A 22618-nucleotide genomic window follows, 5' to 3' on the forward strand; every position below is an offset into this window, starting at 1 on the left:
CATGTGCTTCAAACGAGCGAGCATCACGCTGAAGGGTTCGAGTGAATGACGGAGGAGCGAGCAAGCAGCTCCGTCGCCCGTCGTAGCCCCTGTCCGTAGAATGTTTGCTTTGGACCAGGCAACAACATTAAAGTCTCGGCTCCTCGGGGCATGTTATATCGTTAGCCAATCTCCCCGTTACCACCGGCAGGTGTATCTTACAACCCACAGCAGCGTGTTATGCAGCTGTTTACCAACGGAACAGCCAGCAATTTGTGTCCCTCGGCGACACGCACGGTGCGAAGACGCGAGGTAGGATTCAAGCTTTCAGAATTGTGCTGCCTAGCTGCAGCTTGCTTGCACTGAAACGCCCATGTCACCCATCATTGGCGATTTACCCTGTATCGATCTCGGCTCTCGGATTCACCAAAACCTTATTCGGATTACCAGCTGTGAAGCGGAGCGCCGGATCTGGATGGCATGCTTTTCTGAAGCCCTTCTCCTTCCAAAGGCTGCAGGCGAACCAATCTGTTAGTGAGCGTATCGGGGCTCTGAGCAGCTGATTGTCACTAATATTTCGCACAGGAATTAGTAGACTCAGTATTGTAAAACTCTATGGGAAAAGACATACCTCTGAAAGCCCCTGGATTCAGCTCAAAATTCCAGATATCCTCAATATCCATTTTCGTACAGATCGAGGCCGCAGATGTGTACCGTAACGTTACCCCTGAATGTGGCTGTGATTCCGCTCCCCACAGCGTCTGTGCTTTGAGTGGCACCGTTTTCATCCCCCAGATGCCCTGCCATTCCGAACTTCTGGAACTTTTGCATTCTCTTCATCGGGATGAGCCGTCAGGTGGCGTCATACTGTACTACAGTAAGTCTCTGATATGCGAAGACAGGATTGACACCTGTACATACATTATACGTTCGGTAATAGACACTTCCATGGGTAAGTTGAACTGATGAGTATGGTCCCCTAATAAAGAAGGCCTATCCAAAATAAGAGGCAATCAGTCCATACAGCCTGCCTCATGATTGGCAAGGTGATACCCAAAACTAAAACCTTTTGATCGCTCGCGCTCCGATCTAAGTTGGTAAATCTCAGCGCCAGCCAGAAAGATGCTTGAAAACGTCAAGTTGAAACCACCACCAGCCCGTCAAGAAAACGGGCAAACATAGAAAGCAGCAACAATGCGCTATGCCAACAGACCAGAACCTGCCCCTGCCTGGTTTCGAAGGATAGGGGATCAAAAAGATCCGAGAACAAAATGGCCAAGGCAGGCCTGGTTCGAGGCTCCTAGACTCTAGGGCCCCACGCCTCCCTCCCTACCCTCTTCGGCTTCCCAAATCGCCGTCATCTCCATCGGCAACCCTCCAGCCCCGCTGGCGCCGGCACCAAACAAAGGGTTGCTCTGCGGCGGCAGGGCGCCGGTACCGGCCGTTGTTGTTATAGACACGGGCGATAGCACCGGCGAGCTGTTGCCGCTTCTTTTATTACTCTGCGCGTCTGCGCTAGTGCCGACGCTGCCGGCGCGGGACGTCGAGGTGCGCGGCAAGACCTTTCCTGTCTGTTTCAAGAACCGCCTTGGTTAGCAAGATATATTATACCAGGAACTCCCATGTTGAAAAGGGGGAGGTTAGAAAGAAGGCAACATACCTGCTTCGCCCACCTCAACCCACAGCTGTTACACAGATCCCTATTCCCGCTGGGCCCCCTCCTCCACTCGGGGGTGTCCCGCTTGTGGCAGTTGGCACAGTCTTTCACCACGGCACTCCCGCCGCCGCCCGCAGCGCCGGCGCCGGCGCCGTCTCGTTTCCTCCGCTTGCGCTTCTTCTTGCTGGCCATCAGCTGCGTCAGTTCCCCGGCCAACAGACGGTTGACCTTTTCCATCTGCCTGAGCTCGTACTGCCAGCTCGTGCATCGCGTCGTCTTGAGCTCGTCAAACATGTTGTCGTCGTCCTCGGCCTCCAGCGTGGCCGCCGTGGGGAGTTGCTGGTGGTCCTGCGGCTGAGGAGCAGCGGGGCTGTCTTCGGCAGTGATGACGCCCTTCATAATTGCGTCCTCGGTTGCACCACCACTTCTTCCGCCAGCAGAAGAAGAAGCAATGGCTCTCGGTGGCGGCTTAATGGCCCGTGTCTGCGCGATCAAGAAGCTAGGGTTCTTCTGCCCGGGCTCGGAGGCATCACCAGGGTAAAACGTCGTTTGCACCTGCAACGGCTGGCCCCTCCTATGGTACGCCAGCGTATGCTTCAGCGTGACGATGGCGCCTCTTCGAGCCTTCTCAACGGCGCGCCCAAACTCGTCCCTTGACTCCTTGCGCAGAAGGTCGTGCATGCTCGTACCCTCCAACTCAGCAGGCTGGAGATCCAGCAGCGAGCGCACCCCGGACGATGCGAACAGAAACATGCCCGAGGCCGACAGCTTGGACCAGAACTCGCCATCGGCGCTGCCAATTCCGCCGTGGGCATCCACGTCCCTGCGCTGTAACGCATACACGGGCCGTCTTCTCCCCACTAGCATGACGCACCTCCTTCCCTTCCCCTGCTCCCCGAGAAGCGTCCCGTGGCTCTCGAACCACATATACCCGCTGTGCTTCCTGCGGATCCGGAACACGAGATTGACGGGCACGTTCACCTGCACCTCCTTGAGCTCCCTCATGACGGGCACGATGTCCGACGGGTGGCAGACACTCGAGAGCGAGTTCCCGACCAGATCACCGACGTCATACTCCAGCAGGCGCTTGCACGCGGGCGACAGGTAGAGGAACAAGCCCTTGAGCGAGAGCACATGGACCAGGTCGTCGGCGTTTTCGAGGAGCATCTTGTCCCAGGCGTGGCGGTGCCAGTCCGAGCTGGGCCCGCCGGGATCGAGCTGCTGTAACAATCCGGAAACGTCGTCGACGCTGATGGTCTGCCCGCTCTCGAGGTCCGCCTCGCGCGAGGAACTGGTCGCCGGCAATGGCGGCGGCGTCGTCTTGATGTACGGCCCTACCCCCTCAACCCGGCGATAATCCACCTCGACCTCTAAATCCTTCCCTCCAACAGACACTATGCCGTGCCTTTCCGTTTCCCCCGTAGCCGCCTCAACAGCAGCCGAAACGGCCTCGGGACACTCGACCAGATCAATCTGGAACCCCACGCAGTATTTAATCTCCCCTTCGGGGGTGTCATCCCAGGGAATGAAGACCATAGTAAGCAAATTCAAAAACGGCCTGCCTCCCTTCCGATAGTTGATTATGCCCTGCTGGATCTCTCTGCGCTCGTCCATGGCGCGCTTGAGATTAAAGACAGCACCGTTCTCGACGAACTCGCGGCGGGAGCCGGCCTCGACTTTCCCCGTGGGGCTCTGCAGGAAGCGGCAGTTCTGGCCCAGGATCTCGTGCCGGCTGTAGCCCGTCAGCTTCTCAAAGTTGTCCGACACGTAGACGATGGGGCAGTCGTTGAGCGTCACGTCGCACACGACAAACGAGCACGACATGTCGACGGCGCCGATGCGCAGCGTTGGGTTCTTGCGCGTCGCCACGTACCACAGCGCGCGGAGCATGTCGAACCCGGACCTGGAGTAGACGTTTCGGGCCTTTTTCTGGGGAGAGTTGTGTTGTGCCAGGCCCGGCGGCAGGGCGGGGCCTGCTGCTGCGGCAGTGGCTGGTTGTTTACTGGAACTCGACGGGGCGGGTGAGGGCGCTGCTGCGCTCGGCTGGGCGACCGACGCTGGTGAGGATGTATGTTGTGGTGTTGCGGAAGCTGATGATGACGAGGCGGCGAAGGATGCGGGAGTCGGAAGGGAGGAAGAGGAACGAGCCATGGCCATGTTCGGCTGGAAACGGTTGAAACTCGGATCCACCATCATACTGGGAGGAGGAGGTTCCCGTGGGTCGCCTGTGCCGTTGAAAGCCTCATTCCCGCCCATCATGGCGCCACCGTCATCTCCGAAGGAGATGCCCGAATCCAAAGGAAGGGTGTCGACGGCCATATCCATAGAAAAGTCCGGATTGGCCGTGTTGAAAGCCGAAGTCCCGTAGCTAGCGCCCAGATCCGGCGTCCCAAAGGCGTCGATCGAAGGGGGATTCGCACCCATTGGGCCCATGTTCGAATTGGCCAAGGCCGCCATGTCCACGTTGGACAGCGTCGCATAGTCTGGCTGAGCGGACATGGTCATGAAACCGGGCTGGGGAAAGGAGGAGCGGGTTTGACCGGCAGGCAAACCTACAAACCCCCCCAGACCGGAAGCCATGTCGGCGTGCGGACCGGCCACGTCGTGGCCGAACTGGAACCCCTGGAAAGCGTTGTTGAACCCCACCATGGACAGGGGCAGCTCATCTTGTCCTCCTGTTTGCCGCGCAGTAGCGGCCAGCGAGCTCCCGTACGGCAAGCCCACGCTCCGTCTCCGCTGGAGCTCGTGCGAGTTTTGGCTGACTATGTCGTCGAGCGAGTCGGCGCCCGGGAGCGGTGGCAGATCGGACATGGCGGCCGTGGAGAACCCGTCATCACCCTGGTCCCTAAGCACCCCAAGCATGCGCCGCGTCTGGCCCTGTAACCGCTGAGCCTCCTCCTCCTCCTCAGACGACAGCGCCGACGGGTAAAACAGACTGCGGTGCATTGTCGCAGCATTGGTGGTGTTCGTGGTTTTGTTATTGTTTCTTTTTTCTCCTCCCTTCTGAGCCGATTTTGGACCCCAAAGGGGCTATGTACCTCAACCGGCCGGTACTCTGTTTGTCATTGCACCGTTTGGAGGCGATGGCGACAGGCTTGACGCTTTCTCCCTCTTTTCTTGTATCAGGAGCCAATCGGTTACATCAAGGAGCAGGTTGAGTGGAAGCAGGCGCCGCGCGAGCGTGGTTGAGCGGACGTGAGACTTATTTGCGATTGACTGTTCGATCAAATCAGTCTCCTTGTTCTTTCCTTCCTGGCCTGGTAAAACAATCCAATTGCAAGCGCGATGGCGGCAAACAGGACTGAGGACGCCCCACGTACAGTGCAAGTACAGCACATGTACAGAACTCTACACGCAGTTTTCCCACAGCACCAGAAGAGCGAGAACAAAAGGGGCGTGATGCTGGTGATCAATCCTTTCAATTGTTTCCTTTTCTCTAATACTTAAGTGACTGGATAGAGAGGTTTGCGGAGAGGTTGCGATGATGGGGTTGAAAATGATAGGAATGGGGAATCGATGCGGGGTGAGGGAGGTTGTCTGTCGTCTAGAAATTCAACTTCAACCTCCCTAGATACCGAGGTATTTGTATTGTACAAAGTCTCGATGTCTAAACAACAAGCTTGCCGGTACATCAGAGAGGATGGCCACAGAATGTCGATACACGTGTAGAAATGCTCTTCTTCTGTCTTCTGTCTTTTGCCACTGGAATTGCTAGGCTCTCTAGGGAACAAGTTTGGTCTTGGACTACGAGCGCTGGGATTTTTTTAAGGTTAGTTCCATAAGTTACCGGCAACATGCATGGGTGCAGCCCGGTGCCGGTCCCGGTCGGGTGCCAGCCAGGACCCGGAGTCGCCACCGATCGTCCCCGTTTATCTTGGTTTCCCAGATTACTTGGCATGCGTTTCACTAAGCCCAGTCTTTGCAGGCTCTAACCCCGAAACGAAAACCATCTTGGTCTGCAGTTCACTACTGTAATCACTGCATGGCGATGGGGCCAGACAGGGCGTTGAATTGACCTTTGTCATAGAACATCGGATCTTCTTATTGTCTTGGCTGTTGACTTCCTCATCCTTGCACATACGTAGACGGACACGGCCAGGAAGCAAAAGCTAGACACAGCAACTAAACATGGTATCATCAAACCTCCTCCTTCGCTTCTCCTTAGGGCCTCTCATACTGTTGTCTTTCTCCGCTTCTCCGCTACAAGACCGCTTGCCCATGCCACCCGGCCGGCTGAAGCCCAGTGCGTTTGGCCCCTTCATATGTTGGGCGACTCGTTACATATCCTATCAAGTACGTGGGACTCGGACCAAGAGCGCAGGCGTGATTAACCTGCCAACGTCACTGGCCCTGCTCGTTGGTTACATTGCCATTCCCTAAAGCACCATCTCCGTACTAGCCAAAGTGAGCCCGGATTACGTTCTGTGCCTCAGGTGAGAATTGCTGCAATAGGGGCATCACGTCGGTATTCGTTCCCTCCAAGAGGACCTTGGTTGCTGCGACCACGCGAGCCGCATTCTGACCGCTCAGCGCCTCGGCCTCTAGAGCTTGCGCGACCAAGACGAATACTCGGGGCGCCTGAGAAGTAACGGCAGGGTGTTGTCTAGAAATTTGTCAGCCCGCTCCGTATGTGTGAGACACCACAGCCAAGGGTCAAAGACTTACTTGCTAATGAGCTCTGCTAGGTATAGATACGCATATGGCGCCGCCTCCTCATCATTGGTGATTGGCAGAGTATTGATCCATTCTGCAATGATTTGGTCGGGCGCCGTGACGGCAGAAGCGTTGAAGTGCAGAATCTTTGCGATTGCTGCGCATGCATTTTCTGTCGCGTAGATGTTGTCCTCATTGCGCGCATCGGGGACCGTCATGACCTCAAAGAGCAGCGGAACAGCCCCGCCCAGGAACGCCGACCAGGCCTCCCCACCATGGCGAGCGGCTACGCCGATGCCGTACGCGGCCGCCTGCCGAATCGCTGGTGATGGATCCCTGCAGCCACGCAGCAATGGCTGCATGATAAGGTTGGCGTACTGGCTACTCTGCGGGCCGCAGTACTCCAAGACATCGTCCATGATGCACAGTCCCCACTGGCGCTGCGTCGGGTCGTTTGAGTCGAGGAACGCCTGATAAGTATTCTGCAGACGCTCCCAGTGTCGGAGGAAGTTGGGGCCGTGGTACTTGAAAACGCAGTGGAACGCCTTGTTCATGTCCGAGAGGAGTGTCTGATCATCCTCGATCGCCATGAGGAGCTCTTCTTGCTCGTCCTCAATGTCTTCGGGTGGCACGCCCCGCCGCTCCTCCTCGCGCTGTGCGACACGGTCTTTGTAGTCGTCGAGGGTCGACGTAACCGACTCGATGAACCGGTTCAGGTGCGTGTCGGCAAGGCATGGCCGCCCGATGACCTCAACCGACTCGTAAAAGCACTGGTACATCTCGGCAAGCGTGTCGACGGCTGGCTCCGCAGTGAGCACCTCAAGGAGCTTGTCCACGGTCTTGTTCCACAGACTTGCCAGCTGCTCTGACTGAGGCCCATAGGCCTTCTTGACGCAGCTAAGCAACTGTGGGACGAGCTTGGCCGATACAAATCGGACCGGGTCGTGGAAAAAGAATGCTAGGCCCGGGAGCGCAATCTTTTCCATGATTTCGTCGGCGCTCGGTGCGAAGTCCGCCTCGAGCACTTGAGCATAGACAACTAGGAGCTCAATCGCCATGTGCTTGTCATCCATGGAGCTGGTCTTGATACCGATAGTCTTACCCCGCAGTGGCACCAGCTCCCAGCCGTCTTCTTGCTGGAACCTCTCGATCTGCTCGTCGTCGTCCAGAAGCTGGATGTCGGCCTTTGCGCTTGCGAGCTCGAGCAGTGGAGGCAGGACCTTGGGCATGTACGGGAGGAAGGCTTTGCCCATGACACGGCACATTCTTCCCCAGCAGTGCATCAGGTATTGAGCCTGTGGGTCGTCCGGATCCTGCACACTGTCTTGAATGCTGCCCAGCAGCTGCACCAGCATTTCGGCATCTGGGCCCAGGCGCTGGGGCCCAACCGCAAGGGCGATCAGAGTCGCGCACTCCATCGCCTTTGCTCGGAGCAGTCGGTACTCCTTGTCACTCTCGCGGCGCAGGACGTTGACGAGAATTGGCATCAAGGTATCGTAGTATCGGGAAAAGGCTTGCTCGGCCGCATCGGCGATCGTGGCAATCGTCGACAGGGCTTGCTCTTGCACATAGCGTTTGTCATTCTGGAGGAGCTGGTACAGGGAAGTAAGCAGACTGTCAAGATACGGCTCGAGGACCGTCTTTTCGGCCTCTTCGCAGAAATTGACCAGCGCGGCGGCGGCATGAGACTTGACCCTGGCTTCAGGAGAGTCAAGAACCGGGACAATGGCCGAAAGGACCGTGTCGTAATACTCCCTCTGCATGGTGGGTGCGAAATCTGTGCTCATCTGCCCTAGCGCGTTGCAGCCGGCCCAGCGGACACGGGGGTGGGGATCCTTCAGAGCAGGCACGACAAGCTCAAGAACCTGCTTCAATTCACCAATCATTTGGTCCCGGCAGCCCTCCGAGATGGCAGATATCGCCATCAAAGCAGCGTGTCGATCTCTCCAGGCGGGCGAAGTCATCATGCGGGGAAGCCAGTTGAAGGTTGGCTGGAGGATGACCATGCCTCCAAGCTTATTAGCCAGACGATCCATGCAATGCTCACCGGCAACATGGTTTTGATCGCTCTCGGGATCGTCGAGATCGTCCGCCGCCAGCCATTCGGCCGCGTCATCGTCATCTTCACCCAGGTCAGTCATCAGGCTCAGACACTGGGTGATCATGTCGTTGGTGTAGTTGGGGTCCTTCTTGCACATCGACGGCGCATAGTCGGCAAACGTGGCCATGAGCTCCAGGGCATTCTGGCGTGCGAGATCGCTGAGTTCCTTGTCCTGGATGACCGAGATGCAGAATTGGACTAGGACATTGAAAACTTGCTTGAACATGCGTGGGGCTCCCTCAGCGAGCTCGATGAGGGCCACAAGCGCCTTGCTAAGATCGTCCGAGTCCTGGGAGTCCTTGATTGGGGGAAGAATGTTGAGAACTTCGGGGAGAAGCACGTGGTATTTGGCTTGATTCTTCTTGTCTAAGCTGCGGAAAAAGGCAGCGAAGGCCTCCATGGCAGCGAGACGGACCTTGTTGAGTTTCAGTCAGCATCCCGCTCGCGTTTCCACCAGAGATGTTTCATACCGCAACCGAGTCGTCCTTGAAAGCTTGAGCAAATGCGCCAGCCACAGCCTCCTCATGCTGCTTCTCGATGATCCCCGGCGTGGTTGTGAAGACGCGGAACGCCGTCTCACGCTTGCCGGCATCCGGGGCTTGGCTAAGATTGAAAAGGACCTGCAGAAGGTCGGGCCACGAGTCGTCTGGGAGCAAGTCAGCGCCAGGGTGCAAGGCCGTGTGAGATTACGTATCACACGACGAACCGCTCTCGTAATATTGTCTCGCAAGCTCAGCAACAGCGTCGCTGATCTTGTTCCGGACAGCCTTATCAGTCTCGGCCATCAGCGTCTCCAAGAGCCTTGAACGAATGACGTTGGCCTGGTCTTTCTCAAGAGAGATGAACATGTCAACATTGTCGGCATTGCCGATCTTTCGGGTCTTGGAGGCTATCCGGCGGAAGATGACTGCCGCAAAGGAGCGTGTCTGGAATCCGAGGAGTCAGCACTGCGCACCGTTGAAACTGTCCCAAGCAAGTGGAATAAAAAGACATACAGATGCATCGGTCGAGTTTCCAATCTGCTCGACCAAGCCCATCAAGAGCCAGTCGGGCCGCTGGCTGGTCCACTGGTTCTGGAGTACATCCTCGGCCTGGGAGCGGACGTTGTTGTCGGGGGACTGGAGCTGTTTGAGGAGCGCGGTCAGCTGGGCGTGGACCTCGGCCGGCAACACCGACATCTTGGCGACGGTGCAGATGTTGTGAGCGTGACTGAGGTTCCGAGCCGATTAAGGAGAAGATGGATCGAGAGTGAGAGCCCAAGCGACACTGTTGCTGCTTGCTGCTTGCGGCTTTGAGAAAAGCTAAACGACTGTACTCTTGCAGCCCTTGCTACCCAAAACCGAACCAGGCCCGGCGGGGAGCCAGCTTTGGGCAGTGCTAGGAATGGGGCAGCGCCGACGGGCGACGTATTGCAGTCTCGGTGAATCGCGTCAACAAGCCGCCGGAGCTATCGTGAGAAGGAGTCGCGACGAAGGGACGCGTCGGGGTGCCGAAGACCGCAAGGAAAAAAACTATGCCGGCGGGCGCCGTGTTGAGGATACTTATTGGGATTGAGTCGCAGGAATGGGGGGTTCGTTTCGACGTGTCAAGGAGGGGAGCGAGGAAGGGCATCACTTTTTTTTTTCATTGGTTCGAGACCTGGGGTGGGGGAGGGGCAGGTTTTTTGCTCCAGCGTACAGTGTTACACTGTCCTCACAGAGCGACGCGACTTTCAGTTGCCGTACTGCAGTAGCGTGTTCCAGACCATGCCTGTGCGAAGTGCACATGGTGAAACCCTTTGAAAATCATCAAAGAACTGCAGATCCTCAGGACGTCCGTCCTACACTATGGATCTAGATAAATAACTAGACGTGCCTTCGCGTACACGAGTTTGAAGTTCCGCTCTTGGAGCACAGTGCAAGTTGTCGAACCTGTCTCCGTCACCCTCACCTTGGTGCTGATATGCGAAGAACAACGGGACACCGTCCGGTGCGCTTTCCAACCCAAAGGTTGCGTCCTTATCAAATCTTGGCAAGCAATCGATCATTCGGTTGCCGGCTCCCCAACTGTTTATCCTCTTCACGATACTGTATGTCCTGACTTCTTTGAAAGTTGAGACGGAAAGACTCGTTAGGAGTATCGTCCGACAATTTGACCAAACACGTCATCTGCGAAGCCTGACTGGGGTCAGTTGCACCGCCTCCTTCATGGTAAGAATTCGGGCGAGCGCCAGAGGCACTGAGGCAGCTGCTGAGAGTGGTATTGAAATTATTGTATGTACGTGCTAGGTAACGGTAACAAAACCGTCGATCTATGCCCGGAGAGAGAACCGCTGACACTGGCGTGACTCGGGATTCCGGATTTCGATTCTGCTCTGGACGGCGCCGGGCGGTACCACGTGTGTAGGTGCCTTGATGTATAAGAGGTAAGGTAATACCTAGTCGGATTCCCGAGCCGTTGAAACTCAATGTGTGTTTGGCCATAGTATCTGGCGCGCTCCGCTGGCAGCTGGATTTAAAGAGCGTAGGTATCCGTACAGGAGCGCGTCCAAGCCAAGGTGACCCCGCATCAACACAGCTTCCTCACCGACCATCCCTGTTTCCAAAGCGAACTTCGACCTCACCACCAACCAAGCGAGCCAAGCTAGCTGAGCTCTTCAGCAGACCTGACACCCGGTGCTATCCTGACTTGAGCGATTCGGGACAGATTCAATCAACCCATGCGCGAGCCGACGAATACCAAACACTAGACACAGACAAGCCGCATGCAATGTCGGCACCCGGCGCGCCAGATTCGACATTGCGAGGTGTGTCTGGGAGCATGGCTGGGAGCTCCCAGACCTCGCTGAGTGCGACGCTTTCATCACCCCAGACCGGCGCTCCCAAACCCAACCACAACCACATGCACCCCCATCGCCAGAGCTTCGCCGAGAACCAGCGGCATCCTCCCCCATCGCCCCGCAGCCAGCGACATCCGTCCTTCACACAGCAGGCTATTCAAGACCTCGTGAACCACCCGCCTCCCAATCGGCATCCTAATCCCCGATATTCTGGGAGGGACTGGCGAGACGTTGCGCTGGGGGAGCTGGCCGTTCCAGAAGATGTCAGGTGGGCCAGCATGGACGATAGTGTCCAGAGTGCCACATTTGTGCGTGTGCCCCCAATGGTTCATTCCTATGTATTTCTAGATTCGACCCGCTGACCCTACTACTGCTACTAGACCCTCATAAAAAACAACCCGACCAATGTTGTGCTGGTTCGCGAAAGTCCCGAATCCAGGACGGCAGTCACGACGTTCGATTATAACGACCTGAACGCGTATTTGCTAGTTGTTGTAGGACTCGCAAAGCCCGAGGACGAAGACGTGGGTCTGTATACTGAGATTTCGAGGAAAGCCCAGGCTCAGGAGGACATTGCGTTGCACCAGATCCAATCGCTGTGTCAGAAAGAGGAATTGGTGGTTTTGCCGGCCGAGGCAACTCTCGACAAGGCCGTTGAGTCGTTTGGAGGCGGGGTTCATCGGATTCTGATCGTCAACCAGGCGGGCGACGTCATTGGGGTGCTCACCCAGCTACGCCTTGTCGAGTTCTTTTGGAACGAGGCCGTCAACTTTCCGGTTATTGACCGGTTATATGGCAGCCTTCTCCGGGATCTCGGAATCGGCACGCACCAGATCATCGCCATCAAGTGAGCTCTCCCCGAACCCTTTGTTGCGCACCACAAGGTCCATGCTGACCCTTGCTGCATAGCATCGACGCTCCTCTAGCCGACGCCCTCTTGTTGATGCACAACGAGGGGCTGACATCGGTTGCCGTCGTCGATCAGGGGCTCAACGTCGTAGGCAACATATCAACCGCTGACGTCAGGCATTTGACGAGCGCCGCCAGCCTACCGCTTCTCAAGGACACGTGCATGCACTTCATCAGCGTGATCCTCCACGAACGTGGCGTCGAGCACGGCCGGGACTCGTTTCCCGTCTTCCACGTCAACCCTTACTCGACGCTCGGGCACACCGTCGCCAAACTCGTCGCTACCAAGTCCCACCGCATGTGGGTTGTTGAGTCGGCCTCTCCGTCACCGAGCGCGCCGGCAACGCCCCTACTGCAGCCAAGCAACCCCGCGGCTACGACTGCTGCCGCACCTCCACCTACCTCTGGCGGAACCGGCGGCGGAACAACTTCGCCGCCGCCCACCGTCATCATCCCTCCGTTGAGCAGCTCCTCGACGCCGCAGTCTCCGCTTCCGGGCCAAAACTTTGCCGGTGTGCCCGGCGGCATGCCCGGTGCGCGGCTTTCGGGCCGCCTGACGGGCGTCGTGTCCATGACCGACATACTGAACCTGTTTGCCAGGTCGAGCGGCCTCCGCCCTTCAGACCCCTCGGAGCAGCGGGCGCGGAGGAGACGCAGCTCGAGCGCCTCGGTGCGGCCTAGCATCGACAGCGCCCGGGCTAGCGTTGACTTTAGGAGGTAAAAAACCTCGGTTGGGGGAATACGTGGGAACCGGGACACACAATCAGTAATCCATATACACGTACTCGTCGGCTTCTGAGGGCTCAGAGGCCGCGTAGAGCTACTCTGGTCCTCATTGAGGATACATATCACTCCCTCGAAAGGCGTTGGTTGGGTGATAGGCGTGGCATGGTTGCGGCATTGTCATTCAGGGGTTCTTTTTGCGCGTCGGATGCTTCAGCATAGGCCTCATTCCACTCATAGGATGGATTCCAAATCATCAATCACCTCAGAGAGCGAGCGTAGGTTACAGTAGGTGGCCAAGCACCACCACTTCGAGAATGCCATATTCTTTGTCTTTGGACAAACTGCATCTCCTTTCGCAAGTGTGCTGACTACACGGTGAGATAATGTATTGTACATGACTGACACCATTGGAGCCGCAATACGGCCTGGTGCAGTCTTGACTTGCGGGAGGTTCATTTTCTCCGTTCATTCATTACATGGCCCTGCCCTAAGTCCTAGTCCGTACAGATTCCAAATTCGTCCAACGCCTTCATATCCAAAAGCCTTGTAGTCCTGCCTATTTTATCACCCGTTATTCGCCGCCGCGTCCATACCTTATAAATGCTGCTGTTAAAGCAGGCCTCAGATCCTGAATCCCAAGCAGGACCGCGTGAGAAACCGAAGCCCGCGCCCATGCTCATCCCTCCTATCTAGCTAATACAACTATAAACAACAAGATATACAAATAAAGATACAGTAAAATGAAACCGACCACAAGACGCGGGTAGAAGTACAGGCCATGAATCCAAATATAGCTGTGCTGTTTCCCAACCTCCAACGAGAACATATCCATCCTATCCCTTGAAACCGCATGCCACATCACCCTTCCAACGCCGTAAACCTTGAATCCAAAGCCGGCCAGCTCCACCTGGGGGGACAGGATAAACCCTCCTCACCACATCCATAGCCGGAAGACCGGCAGGAGCAGATCCTTTCAGTGTCATGCTTTGCAGCCTCAATCAACTCCCGAGTCCTGATCCATCCCCGCTCCAGTCCCTGGGACAGCAGTATTCCCCCGCTGCCCCGACACATCCTCATCAGTCGTCTCCTCAGCCTCACCATCAATATGGTCCCCCTTGGGCCCGCGACCAGGCGATTTCACAGCGGGTACATCCGACGGCCCCAGCTGCTCCTCCTCATCATCACTACTCTCGGGAAAACTCCCCGCCATTCTCTCCCTCATCCGCCTCCTCTTCAGCCAACCATTCCCATTCCCATTCGCCTTGTCATCCCCATCACCCTCCTCCTCACCCCACCCAGCCCTCCAAAAACCAGATGACGCAGCTCTCAAATCCCCGCCACTAGCCCTGGTTCTGAGCACATGTCCTCCCCTCCTCCCATTCCCGCCGCCACCACTGCCATATCCATATCCAAATCCATGCGAATTGGCATATCCATTCCCCGGGTCCAACCCACACCCGAACCCACGCCGCGCATGCCCAGGCTGCCTGAGCTCGTCTTGGTGGTAATCATAAACATCCCCATAGTCATCATAGTCATAATCGTCGCTCCAATCCCAGCACACCTCGACCCTCTCACCGCCCCTGCCCAGGCCAAAGACCAATCCCCTCCACTCACCCGCGGCAATCCGCGCGGCGACCTTCAGCATCAGGCTGAGGAGATGTGAGGGCGGCGACATGAGGATCTCGCACGTCTTGTGGATGACCGTCATGGGCAGGCGGCGGACGACGGCTAGCGCGCCGCTGTTGTTGGTATGGTTGTTACCGTTGTGGTTGTTGTCACTGGGAGAGGAAGGGTGGTGGTGGTTGTGGTGGGGAGATCGGGGAGCAAAAAGGTTGGCTGCTGGCGGCGGGAATGGGGACAGAGGTCCACTTCGGCTCGGGGAGATGCTGCTTGATGTAGTTGCGCGGCGGAGCGGTGAGGGGCGGGCGGATGTTGGCGCTGGAGACGATGTCGTAGCAGCGGGGTCTACGGGAGGTGCTGGAGACGGCGGGGAGGGGCTTGGGCTTGACGCAGGTGTTGTGAAGGCTTCTTCGTCCTCGGTGAACGGGGATGGGGGTTGCGAAGTGATGGGCTTTTCGGGCGCTGTTTTGGGAATTGAAGGTGACGGTTCTGTTGTGGCGCTGGGCGCTGCTGAGACGAGAGGAGAGCTGGAGGTGGAACCAGGGTCGGAATGATCCTGGAGGGTTACCTGGATATCTGATAGTGTCTGATTTGTTTCCCGACGAGACGATGTTGTGGGCGACCCTTCGTCGGACAAGGGTGGCGACGGAGGGAGAGGAACGGAGCGCCACGATTCCCGCCTGTGGAGGGAGTCTAGAGTATCGGTAGAGAGTTTGATACCCGGGGGTTGGGCGACCGTTGGTTGCTGCGAGGCAGCTGGGCTGGCGCATTGTAACGTTTCAACTGACACCGGATCGGGGCGTCGAGGGAAGTCAGCGGGATCGGCATCGACGGGGGAATCACCCCCTGATCTGGAAGCTTGTTCTTCCACAGGCGGCTCTAATGCGCGGGCCTCATTGCGCAGCGTTGTCTTCACATCGGCGGTGGTTTTCATGTCCCCAAGAGATATCGCCCCCCGCGGTGTTCCCTTGTATACGGGCGCGATCTCGACGGGTGTGACGGGAGTCAGGGGGAAAGACGTGCTGGACCTCCGCACCGGTGTCCATGGCCGTTTCTTTACTGGTGTTTGCGGCCGTTCTGGAAGCTTGACTGTGAAAGATCTCTTGAATGGGCATTCGGTCTTCTCAAACTGTAGGATCCTGTCAAAGACGTCTCGGAGTAGCTGCACGCGGTACACATCTTCCTCCTTCTCCACAGGAAGTTCTATCCTCCAGTACTGTGGCCGGCGTATTTGCAAGACGAACTTGCTCGAGTCTTCATCGACGCACCAGACTTGGCTTTTGGGCAGAATCGGCTGGAGCGCGGAACCACAGCTGAGAAAAGCCACCGAACCCGGGGCGCGGTAGATTCTGAAGGCGCCTATCAAGTAGGAGTTTGAGTCAGTAGGTTGCCCTAGCCTGCACAGGCATGCCCGGATAACACACCGGCTGCAATGGTCCGCTCCAGATGCGACGTCCAGGGGAGCGATCCGGGCTCGATGTCAGGCGCAGTACCCGTCCACGGGCCGACAGAGAGAGAACGATAGCCCGCGGTGAAGGAAACGATCTTGACATTCGGATGATCATAAAGGGTGTCCACCAACTCGCTGGCAGATTGTGGCGATGACTGCGGGGAAGCCGGGCGGACAGGCGCTGTGAGAGAACGGCGCGGCGTAGAGAAGGAAGGACCTGGCGACTTTGAGGACTCCATGCTTCGTTCAAGCGGGGCCTGGAACCATTGCTAGGGACAGAATTGTGTGTACAGTACGCAATGTGATGCGATCAGAGGTCATATAGTAGTGTAGACATCAACGGCTCAAAGTAGGTATTCAGGTGACCAGGTCCCTCCTCTCTTCCTCTGGCAAGTCGGGCGTCCGTTTCAGGATGGAACGATGGGCCGCCGATCGGCCAATTCTTCGCGGATCGAATGTGCAAGACGCTGTGAGTCTCCAGGCCCAGGAGCTGCAATCGGGAACGCAAACAACGTATGCAATGGTATAGTTTATGTAGGTGCTTGCGGCGGAGGCAGACGCGATTTTGATGATTGACGAACCAGCTTCTCCAATGGATGGCGCTTTCTCTGCACTCAGACTGCATCCAGCTCTACTGTGTGAAGTATGGAATTTAGACACGGAGTACGTACTGCTGGTACTAATCAGATGCAAGTGACATCACCGCCCAAGAGACAAGGACAAGGGACTCAATCTGCTGCTCTGAAGCTCGAGGTCACTCACATCAATTCACCACCACATTACTCAAAAAAGATGTCGGCAGACCAGAGACCAGTTATTGACAAGGCGAAGTTGAAACAACGCTTTGATATCTCGCATTTTGATCTTAATGCAGTCATTCGGGGCATCCAATTGACACTTGTTGGCGGTAAGTTGGTTCGTTCCTCAACAAAATGAACAATACCTTACGTATCCCCGTGAAGATACGGTACTCCGAGTCGATCGAGCCTTGGCACTAACGATGATACTCAATCCCAGCCCAACGCGCCCTACAGAACCCACAACTTTTCACCTCGGAGCATTACAAGCAGGCCGCCATTGCCGTTGCCGCGGGCATTGCCATCCGCCTGCTCATAGCCGTTCCTGTTCGTCCTTGACTCCTAGCTAGTAGCTATTCCCTACCTGAGTTCCAACCTTCAAGCTAACCTGCATCTAGATCTTGGGCATCAAAGTCCTGCTATGGACCGTCTCCCTCTTTGTTTCCCTCGACCGCGTGACGTGGGATGACACGCTGGTCAACGGACTGGGCTTCATCGAGGAGCACGTGCTGCAAGCGCCACTCTTCTTCATGAGCCTGATGCGTTACCTCACCCCTACACTTGACGATCTGTAACGTGGAACCCCCCCTTATCAAGCCCTTCATGATAGACCCGCAGACCTAGCTAACCATCCGTCCAAAAAACCCAGCTTCATGACCTCCCTGCGATGGGTCGACCAAACATACACGCTCAAGCACCGTCACGACTCTGATCCGTCACAGCTGCGACCGCTCTACCACCCGACGCTGGCGCAGTACCGGCCAGCCGCCGCCGCCGATGGGCGCGCGCCCTCATCCTCATCGGGGGCCACGCGGTTTGTGTGGCGGTTTGCGCGCAAGGGGTTGATCTCGCTCGCCGTGTACGCCGCCTCATACCTGCCCGTCGTGGGCCGCCTGGTGCTCCCCGCCGCCAGCTTCTGGACCTTCAAGTCTGCCGTCGGCCTGGGCCCTGCCGCCCTCATTTTTGCCGGAGGCGGCCTGCTCCTCCCCAGGCGCTACCTAGTTATTTTTCTACAAAGCTACTTCGCCTCGCGAAGTCTGATGCGAGAGCTGCTCGAGCCTTACTTTGCGCGTATCCGGTTCACGCCAGAGCAAAAGAGGCGGTGGTTCCGCAGCCGGGAGGGGCTGTTGTTTGGCTTTGGCATTGGATTTTATGTCCTCTTGAGGGTGCCGTTACTGGGGGTGCTGATTTATGGCATTGCGGAGGCGGTAGGTGCTTTTCTTTCTGGCCTTGGATTCTTGCGTGTGCTGGGACATAATTGGCGTCGTGGCTAACATGATTCGTAGAGCACCGCGTATCTGATCACCAAGGTGTCGGATCCGCCGCCGCCGCCGGCACAGAGCGAGGGATTCGCTGCCAGCCAGACCGAGTGGAGGAACAAGCAAAAGTTTCTCAGCCTGTCGCTGTGGAATCTTGATGCGATCCATGACAAGCCGCCTCCGTACTCGGAGGTTGATCCCCATCCCAGCTCGGCTCTGCAGTAGTGTTCCTCTTGGACTTGCTGTGGTCGGCGTTATGGATTCGCACCATCGTCCCGACCAGACTACAGTACAGCTTGGCTTGTACTCTGTCTTTGATGCGTCACCGAGGCATTGGTATGGACTTAAGCCCCCTTGTATCAGGACAACCAAGTCAGGAACATGCATACAACGGCTAGGCCAGGGTTAGCCGATCAATTCCGGTACCTTATCACCGGCTTTCTTCTCCACAATAGGTACGTTGCCTTCAAGATGAACGTGTGGAGGAGATATCTGTCGGTGGGGCTAGAGCTTTGCCTTTAACCGCGTGGATTGTCTGGTTGATAGGGACGGAGGTGTGCGATAAGGCTCAATCCGTGGCGATAAGCACCGGCTGCTTGGCATGTGGGCTGATTGATAATGATGGGCTTTTGGCCATGGCTATGCATTACGTCTTTGCTCCGTGGAGCAGTTGTCCTAGTTCCGCAGAACTTATCAACGTGCAGAGGATGGGATGGGGATGCGGGGTAGCTTGGAGCAAGTGATGACGGGAACTGGACTGTAATGTAGGTAACCGTAAGGTACCTATATAGAGATTGTTTCCCGCCCTGTATTGTCTGGGGAGTTGCGGATGTCTGCTTGAGCGTATAAGGCCTTGTCGTGTCTAAGCGCGCCGACTTTGACACTGGAGTACCTCTCCTGGCTTGGAGCTGACCTAGACACAAAGAAAGAAGATGGGCAAATCTGGAATCCGGACCGTCTGCAAGGTCGACCTTGACAAACCTGCCTCTGAGCAACCTTATCTTCATGTATGTCATTCATATACTGACTTCATGTTCGATAAGATGGACTACTAGGTATTGTGTCAGCAGACTGACATGACCTACAGAACAGATGGCACCCTGACAGTGGGCCTCCTTTCTCATACTCTGTGCTGCTTCTGGTACCCTGATAACAAGACGACAGTTCCCTTCGCCGGGTCCATCAAGGATGGCGAGACTGTCAAGATCGAGTGCCTTGACTGGTAAAGTTCCCGTCAAAAATTACTGAACCATTCTGGCTGACAGCAAGACCAGGACTGGCGGCCAGATCAAGAACAACGATTCGGCCGATGATGTGAAGAACGTCGACCTCACCAAGGTGCATTATCTTTCCGGTCCGTTCGAAGTCGAGGGAGCCGCGCCGGGAGATCTGCTTCTCGTCGAGATCATGGATGTCCAGCCGTTCCAGGACCAGCCTTGGGGGTTCACAGGCATCTTTGATCGGCGCAATGGAGTTAGTTATCCTAGCCCAGCCAACCCATACCCCTGAATAGGTAACCTCTTGCTAACAATAAGCACAGGGAGGATTTTTGGACGAGATCTACCCTTCAGCGTAGGTCACTCCAGCATAGGTGCTTAGCAGGCTGGCCTCAGCGTTGACAGACTCCTCAGTGCCAAAGCCATATGGGATTTCGAGGGCATCTACTGCACCAGCCGGCACATTCCACACGTTAAGTTCGCAGGCCTGATCCATCCGGGCATTCTCGGTTGTGCGCCGTCAGCTGAGGTCCTCGAGACGTGGAACAAGCGTGAGGCCGAATTAATTGCTGCCAACAAGCTTGACCGCGGTGTTGCTCTTCCGTAAGTGCGCCCCGACCTTCGTCAAGTAAATCAGAGTGCGAATCTTACTGACTCTGTTGGTATCATTAGGCCGCAGCCTCTTAGTGTCCATGCTGGGAGCGCCGACAAGGACTTGACGGAGAAAGTCGGTCGTGAAGGGGCAAGGACAATTCCCGGACGTCCAGAGCATGGAGGTATGAATCTAGCTCTCCAATGCCAGCAGAACCGATGCTAAGCAAAAGCCAGGAAACTGTGACATCAAGAACTTGTCCCGGGTAAGACATCGACAGCAGTACCTCCATCCCTTCCCAGAAACACCCCAAGGCTGACCGCTCGTAGGGCTCCAAAGTGTACCTCCCCGTCCACGTCCCCGGTGCCAAGTTTTCTGTCGGCGACTTGCACTTCTCCCAGGGCGACGGCGAGATCTCGTTTTGCGGCGCCATCGAGATGGCCGGCATCATTACCATCAATTTCAAGGTCATCAAGAACGGCATGGCCGACCTGGGACTCAAGAGCCCCATCTACATCCCAGGCCCCGTGGAACCGCAGTTTGGACCCGGACGCTACATCTACTTTGAGGGTTTCTCCGTCGACGAGCACGGCCAGCAGCGTATGAATCTCCCATTTCTCTTATATCCCCACCCCTGAGCCCTTCCCCCCAAGAGCAGCCCTCACTCACAAACCCCCAACCCTACGCACAGATTACATGGACGTGACAGTCGCCTACCGCCAAACCACCCTCCGCTGCATCGAGTACCTGCGACGGTTCGGCTACAGCGACTACCAGGTGTACCTGCTGCTGTCGTGCGCGCCCGTGCAGGGCCACGTGGCAGGCATCGTCGACATTCCCAACGCCTGCACCACGCTCGGCCTGCCCATGGACATTTTCGACGTTGACATCTCCCCCTCGGCCGGGGCGGTAACAAAGAAGCTGGATATGGGCAGCTGCGCGTTTGAGACGGGCCGTACCGAGGGCGAAGTTGTTGATCTTGCTAGTGGAAAGGGAAAGAGAGGGCCGGTGAGCTTTGGGGGCGGGTTGACTTATAAAATGTAATTGTTCTTTATAGGTTAATAAGAGGGGGAAGGGGGGGTTGAATGGTTGAGGGCAGGGGCGATAGAGGGTGGTATCTACCTGGGAAGGGGAGGTGATGATTGAAGTGTAGATAAACGGTATGAATTGGCTTGGAATGCGAACGCCTTTGCCAAAGATTGTCGTATATATCGGACGCGTTGTTCATGCCTTATGCTATGCTCTTGATGCAGCAGCTCGTTAATCATACTATCCCCCGTTCCCCCTTTCCCTTGACCGTCGTCATTCAATGCTTAGTTCCCCAAACTGCGAATGGCCCGTCTCCCGCTCGTGCTGGGCCGCCTCCTTCGTCCCCTGCCCAATCCAATTGCAGAGCTCGCACTTGATGACAAAATCCGTCGTGTCGGTGTAGTAGTGAAGTCTCTGCAGCCGCTGGGCGAGCTCGAGAGCCTTTTCCAGCACGGCGTCATCGTCCGTGGCCCACCGCGTCTCGTCGACCTCGATGGGGTAGCTCAAGTCCATGCAGAATGCGATCCTGTCGTAGTGGATGCCAGAGTAAAGGATGATGACGCGGTTGGTCTTGCCTTCGCCGAAGCGGTCCACGCGGAGGGACTGGAGCTGGTCAGCTGCTGCTGGAAAGGGGTAGTTGAGATAGGCAGGGACATGGTCCTACCTTCACATCTATCGAGCTGATCTCGAGGTTGTAGATGTCGGAAAGAATAGACAGCTCGATGGCCCCACCCCATGTGTCCATTTGCCTCATCCGGGTGGTGTAGCGCTGGGGATTGTCTCCGAGAATGGCATCCGTGTATTGATCGGGGTGGTTGAGAATGTACTCTGCTACCTGGTCACGGAGGATTCTGGATGGGTTCTCAAGGCCGATGGCGCCGCCAAAGGCCGTGACTGGTATTGAAGGTCAATGCGCTGAGCGCGTACATAGCCAGAGCAAGCTGCCACTTACACATGCAACTGTTGTCATCGGGCATGACGCGGAGCACTGCAGGGTTCCCGTTAGTCGTGTACCGGTACCATTTCACAAGTCTGCAGACGCAAAGACCTGCCTATGTATCCACCCCGTTCCGGCCATTCTAGCGACGTCTCATCCGGCTCTATCCCCTTGGGAGTAAAAGGCTTTGGTGTCGGTTGTGTCGACGCAGCCTGGGTGGTTGGCGCAGGTGGTGCAGCATCAAGTTTGGCAACGACAATGGTTTCTCCCCGGAGATTCAGGTCCTTGATACCGGTTCCCAGCAACGGCGCACTGATATCCAGGCTTCGCAACGGATAACCGTATTTGAGGGTGAAATTGCTAAGCTCGGTCTTGGACTTGATAAGCTCAACCAGCTCCTGGAGGGTCGATTCGTCGTCGATTTGGATTCGAGACTGCCCGTTCGGGGCTCGGAGACTGATTTGAATCTGCATTGGAATGCTGAAACACGCTGCTAGTGGCGACGTCTATACGATGGGTGAATACCGGTAGCGGTTGACAACCTTTTGGATGACGAGTGAAGGGATATCAGTGAGTGATCGAGACCAGCGTTGAGCCCTCTCTAGCGCAAGCAAAACAAGGCATAGGTAAGATTCCGTCCTGTAGATATATAGGGTTGTACGGAATATCACACACCAAATTATAAACTGCCTCGGCGATGAGAAGGACAACAAGTGAGCTAGAAGCAGGCACGACGGCTGACAAGTGAAACTGAATTCTGAGCTGAGTCAGTGACAAGGACAATATAATAATTTTTCCGCTGGAATACACGCCTTCGACACCTACTATACATGAGCAGGATACAATCTGGTGAAGTCCTGGCAACCCGACT

At 56.3% G+C, this 22618-nt stretch overlaps 7 protein-coding genes across 7 annotated transcripts; 2 read left to right on the forward strand and 5 right to left on the reverse strand.

The window, feature by feature from the left end:
- Positions 1-893: 893 nt before the first annotated feature.
- On the reverse strand, positions 894-4193 carry N656DRAFT_784513 (uncharacterized protein). Its single transcript, XM_064816185.1, has 2 exons — positions 1640-4193; positions 894-1550 (listed from the first exon to the last, which is right to left on the reverse strand). The coding sequence occupies exons 1-2, from the start codon at positions 4133-4135 to the stop codon at positions 1287-1289; spliced, it is 2760 nt and encodes a 919-aa protein (XP_064665790.1). The 5' UTR covers positions 4136-4193; the 3' UTR covers positions 894-1286.
- A 1838-nt stretch (positions 4194-6031) lies between these two features.
- Positions 6032-9568, reverse strand: N656DRAFT_772044 (ARM repeat-containing protein; the record flags this gene model as incomplete). The annotated part of the gene is made up of 5 exons (XM_064813898.1): positions 6032-6239; positions 6302-8805; positions 8861-9036; positions 9097-9316; positions 9386-9568. The coding sequence occupies 5 exons, from the start codon at positions 9566-9568 to the stop codon at positions 6032-6034; spliced, it is 3291 nt and encodes a 1096-aa protein (XP_064665791.1).
- A 158-nt stretch (positions 9569-9726) lies between these two features.
- N656DRAFT_447561 (uncharacterized protein) lies at positions 9727-10108 on the reverse strand. The gene has a single exon (XM_064809676.1). The coding sequence runs from the start codon at positions 9999-10001 to the stop codon at positions 9768-9770; it is 234 nt and encodes a 77-aa protein (XP_064665792.1). The 5' UTR covers positions 10002-10108; the 3' UTR covers positions 9727-9767.
- Positions 10109-10656: 548 nt separating this feature from the next.
- On the forward strand, positions 10657-13184 carry N656DRAFT_784517 (uncharacterized protein). The gene is made up of 4 exons (XM_064816186.1): positions 10657-10794; positions 10855-11516; positions 11589-12055; positions 12118-13184. The coding sequence occupies exons 2-4, from the start codon at positions 11139-11141 to the stop codon at positions 12836-12838; spliced, it is 1566 nt and encodes a 521-aa protein (XP_064665793.1). The 5' UTR covers positions 10657-10794; positions 10855-11138; the 3' UTR covers positions 12839-13184.
- Positions 13185-13837: 653 nt separating this feature from the next.
- On the reverse strand, positions 13838-16155 carry N656DRAFT_802072 (uncharacterized protein; the record flags this gene model as incomplete). Its single annotated transcript, XM_064818203.1, has 2 exons — positions 13838-15825; positions 15891-16155. 2 exons carry the CDS (start codon positions 16153-16155, stop codon positions 13838-13840), a joined length of 2253 nt encoding a protein of 750 aa, XP_064665794.1.
- Positions 16156-16661: 506 nt separating this feature from the next.
- Positions 16662-20880, forward strand: N656DRAFT_839979 (formamidase). Its single transcript, XM_064818922.1, has 15 exons — positions 16662-16823; positions 16934-17040; positions 17112-17284; positions 17363-17921; positions 18000-18164; positions 18902-18979; positions 19060-19078; positions 19137-19194; positions 19247-19445; positions 19513-19544; positions 19604-19792; positions 19862-19965; positions 20018-20046; positions 20111-20381; positions 20473-20880. Exons 1-15 carry the CDS (start codon positions 16709-16711, stop codon positions 20823-20825), a joined length of 2451 nt encoding a protein of 816 aa, XP_064665795.1. The 5' UTR covers positions 16662-16708; the 3' UTR covers positions 20826-20880.
- N656DRAFT_762093 (OTU-domain-containing protein) lies at positions 20867-22220 on the reverse strand (the record flags this gene model as incomplete). Its single annotated transcript, XM_064813258.1, has 4 exons — positions 20867-21413; positions 21475-21704; positions 21763-21798; positions 21851-22220. 4 exons carry the CDS (start codon positions 22218-22220, stop codon positions 21084-21086), a joined length of 966 nt encoding a protein of 321 aa, XP_064665796.1. The 3' UTR covers positions 20867-21083.
- Between the last annotated feature and the right edge of the window lie 398 nt (positions 22221-22618).

The sequence above is a fragment of the Canariomyces notabilis genome (genome assembly GCF_033297395.1).
Source record: "Canariomyces notabilis strain CBS 508.74 unplaced genomic scaffold N656scaffold_34, whole genome shotgun sequence".
In the NCBI taxonomy this organism is placed as follows: Eukaryota; Fungi; Ascomycota; class Sordariomycetes; order Sordariales; family Chaetomiaceae; genus Canariomyces; species Canariomyces notabilis.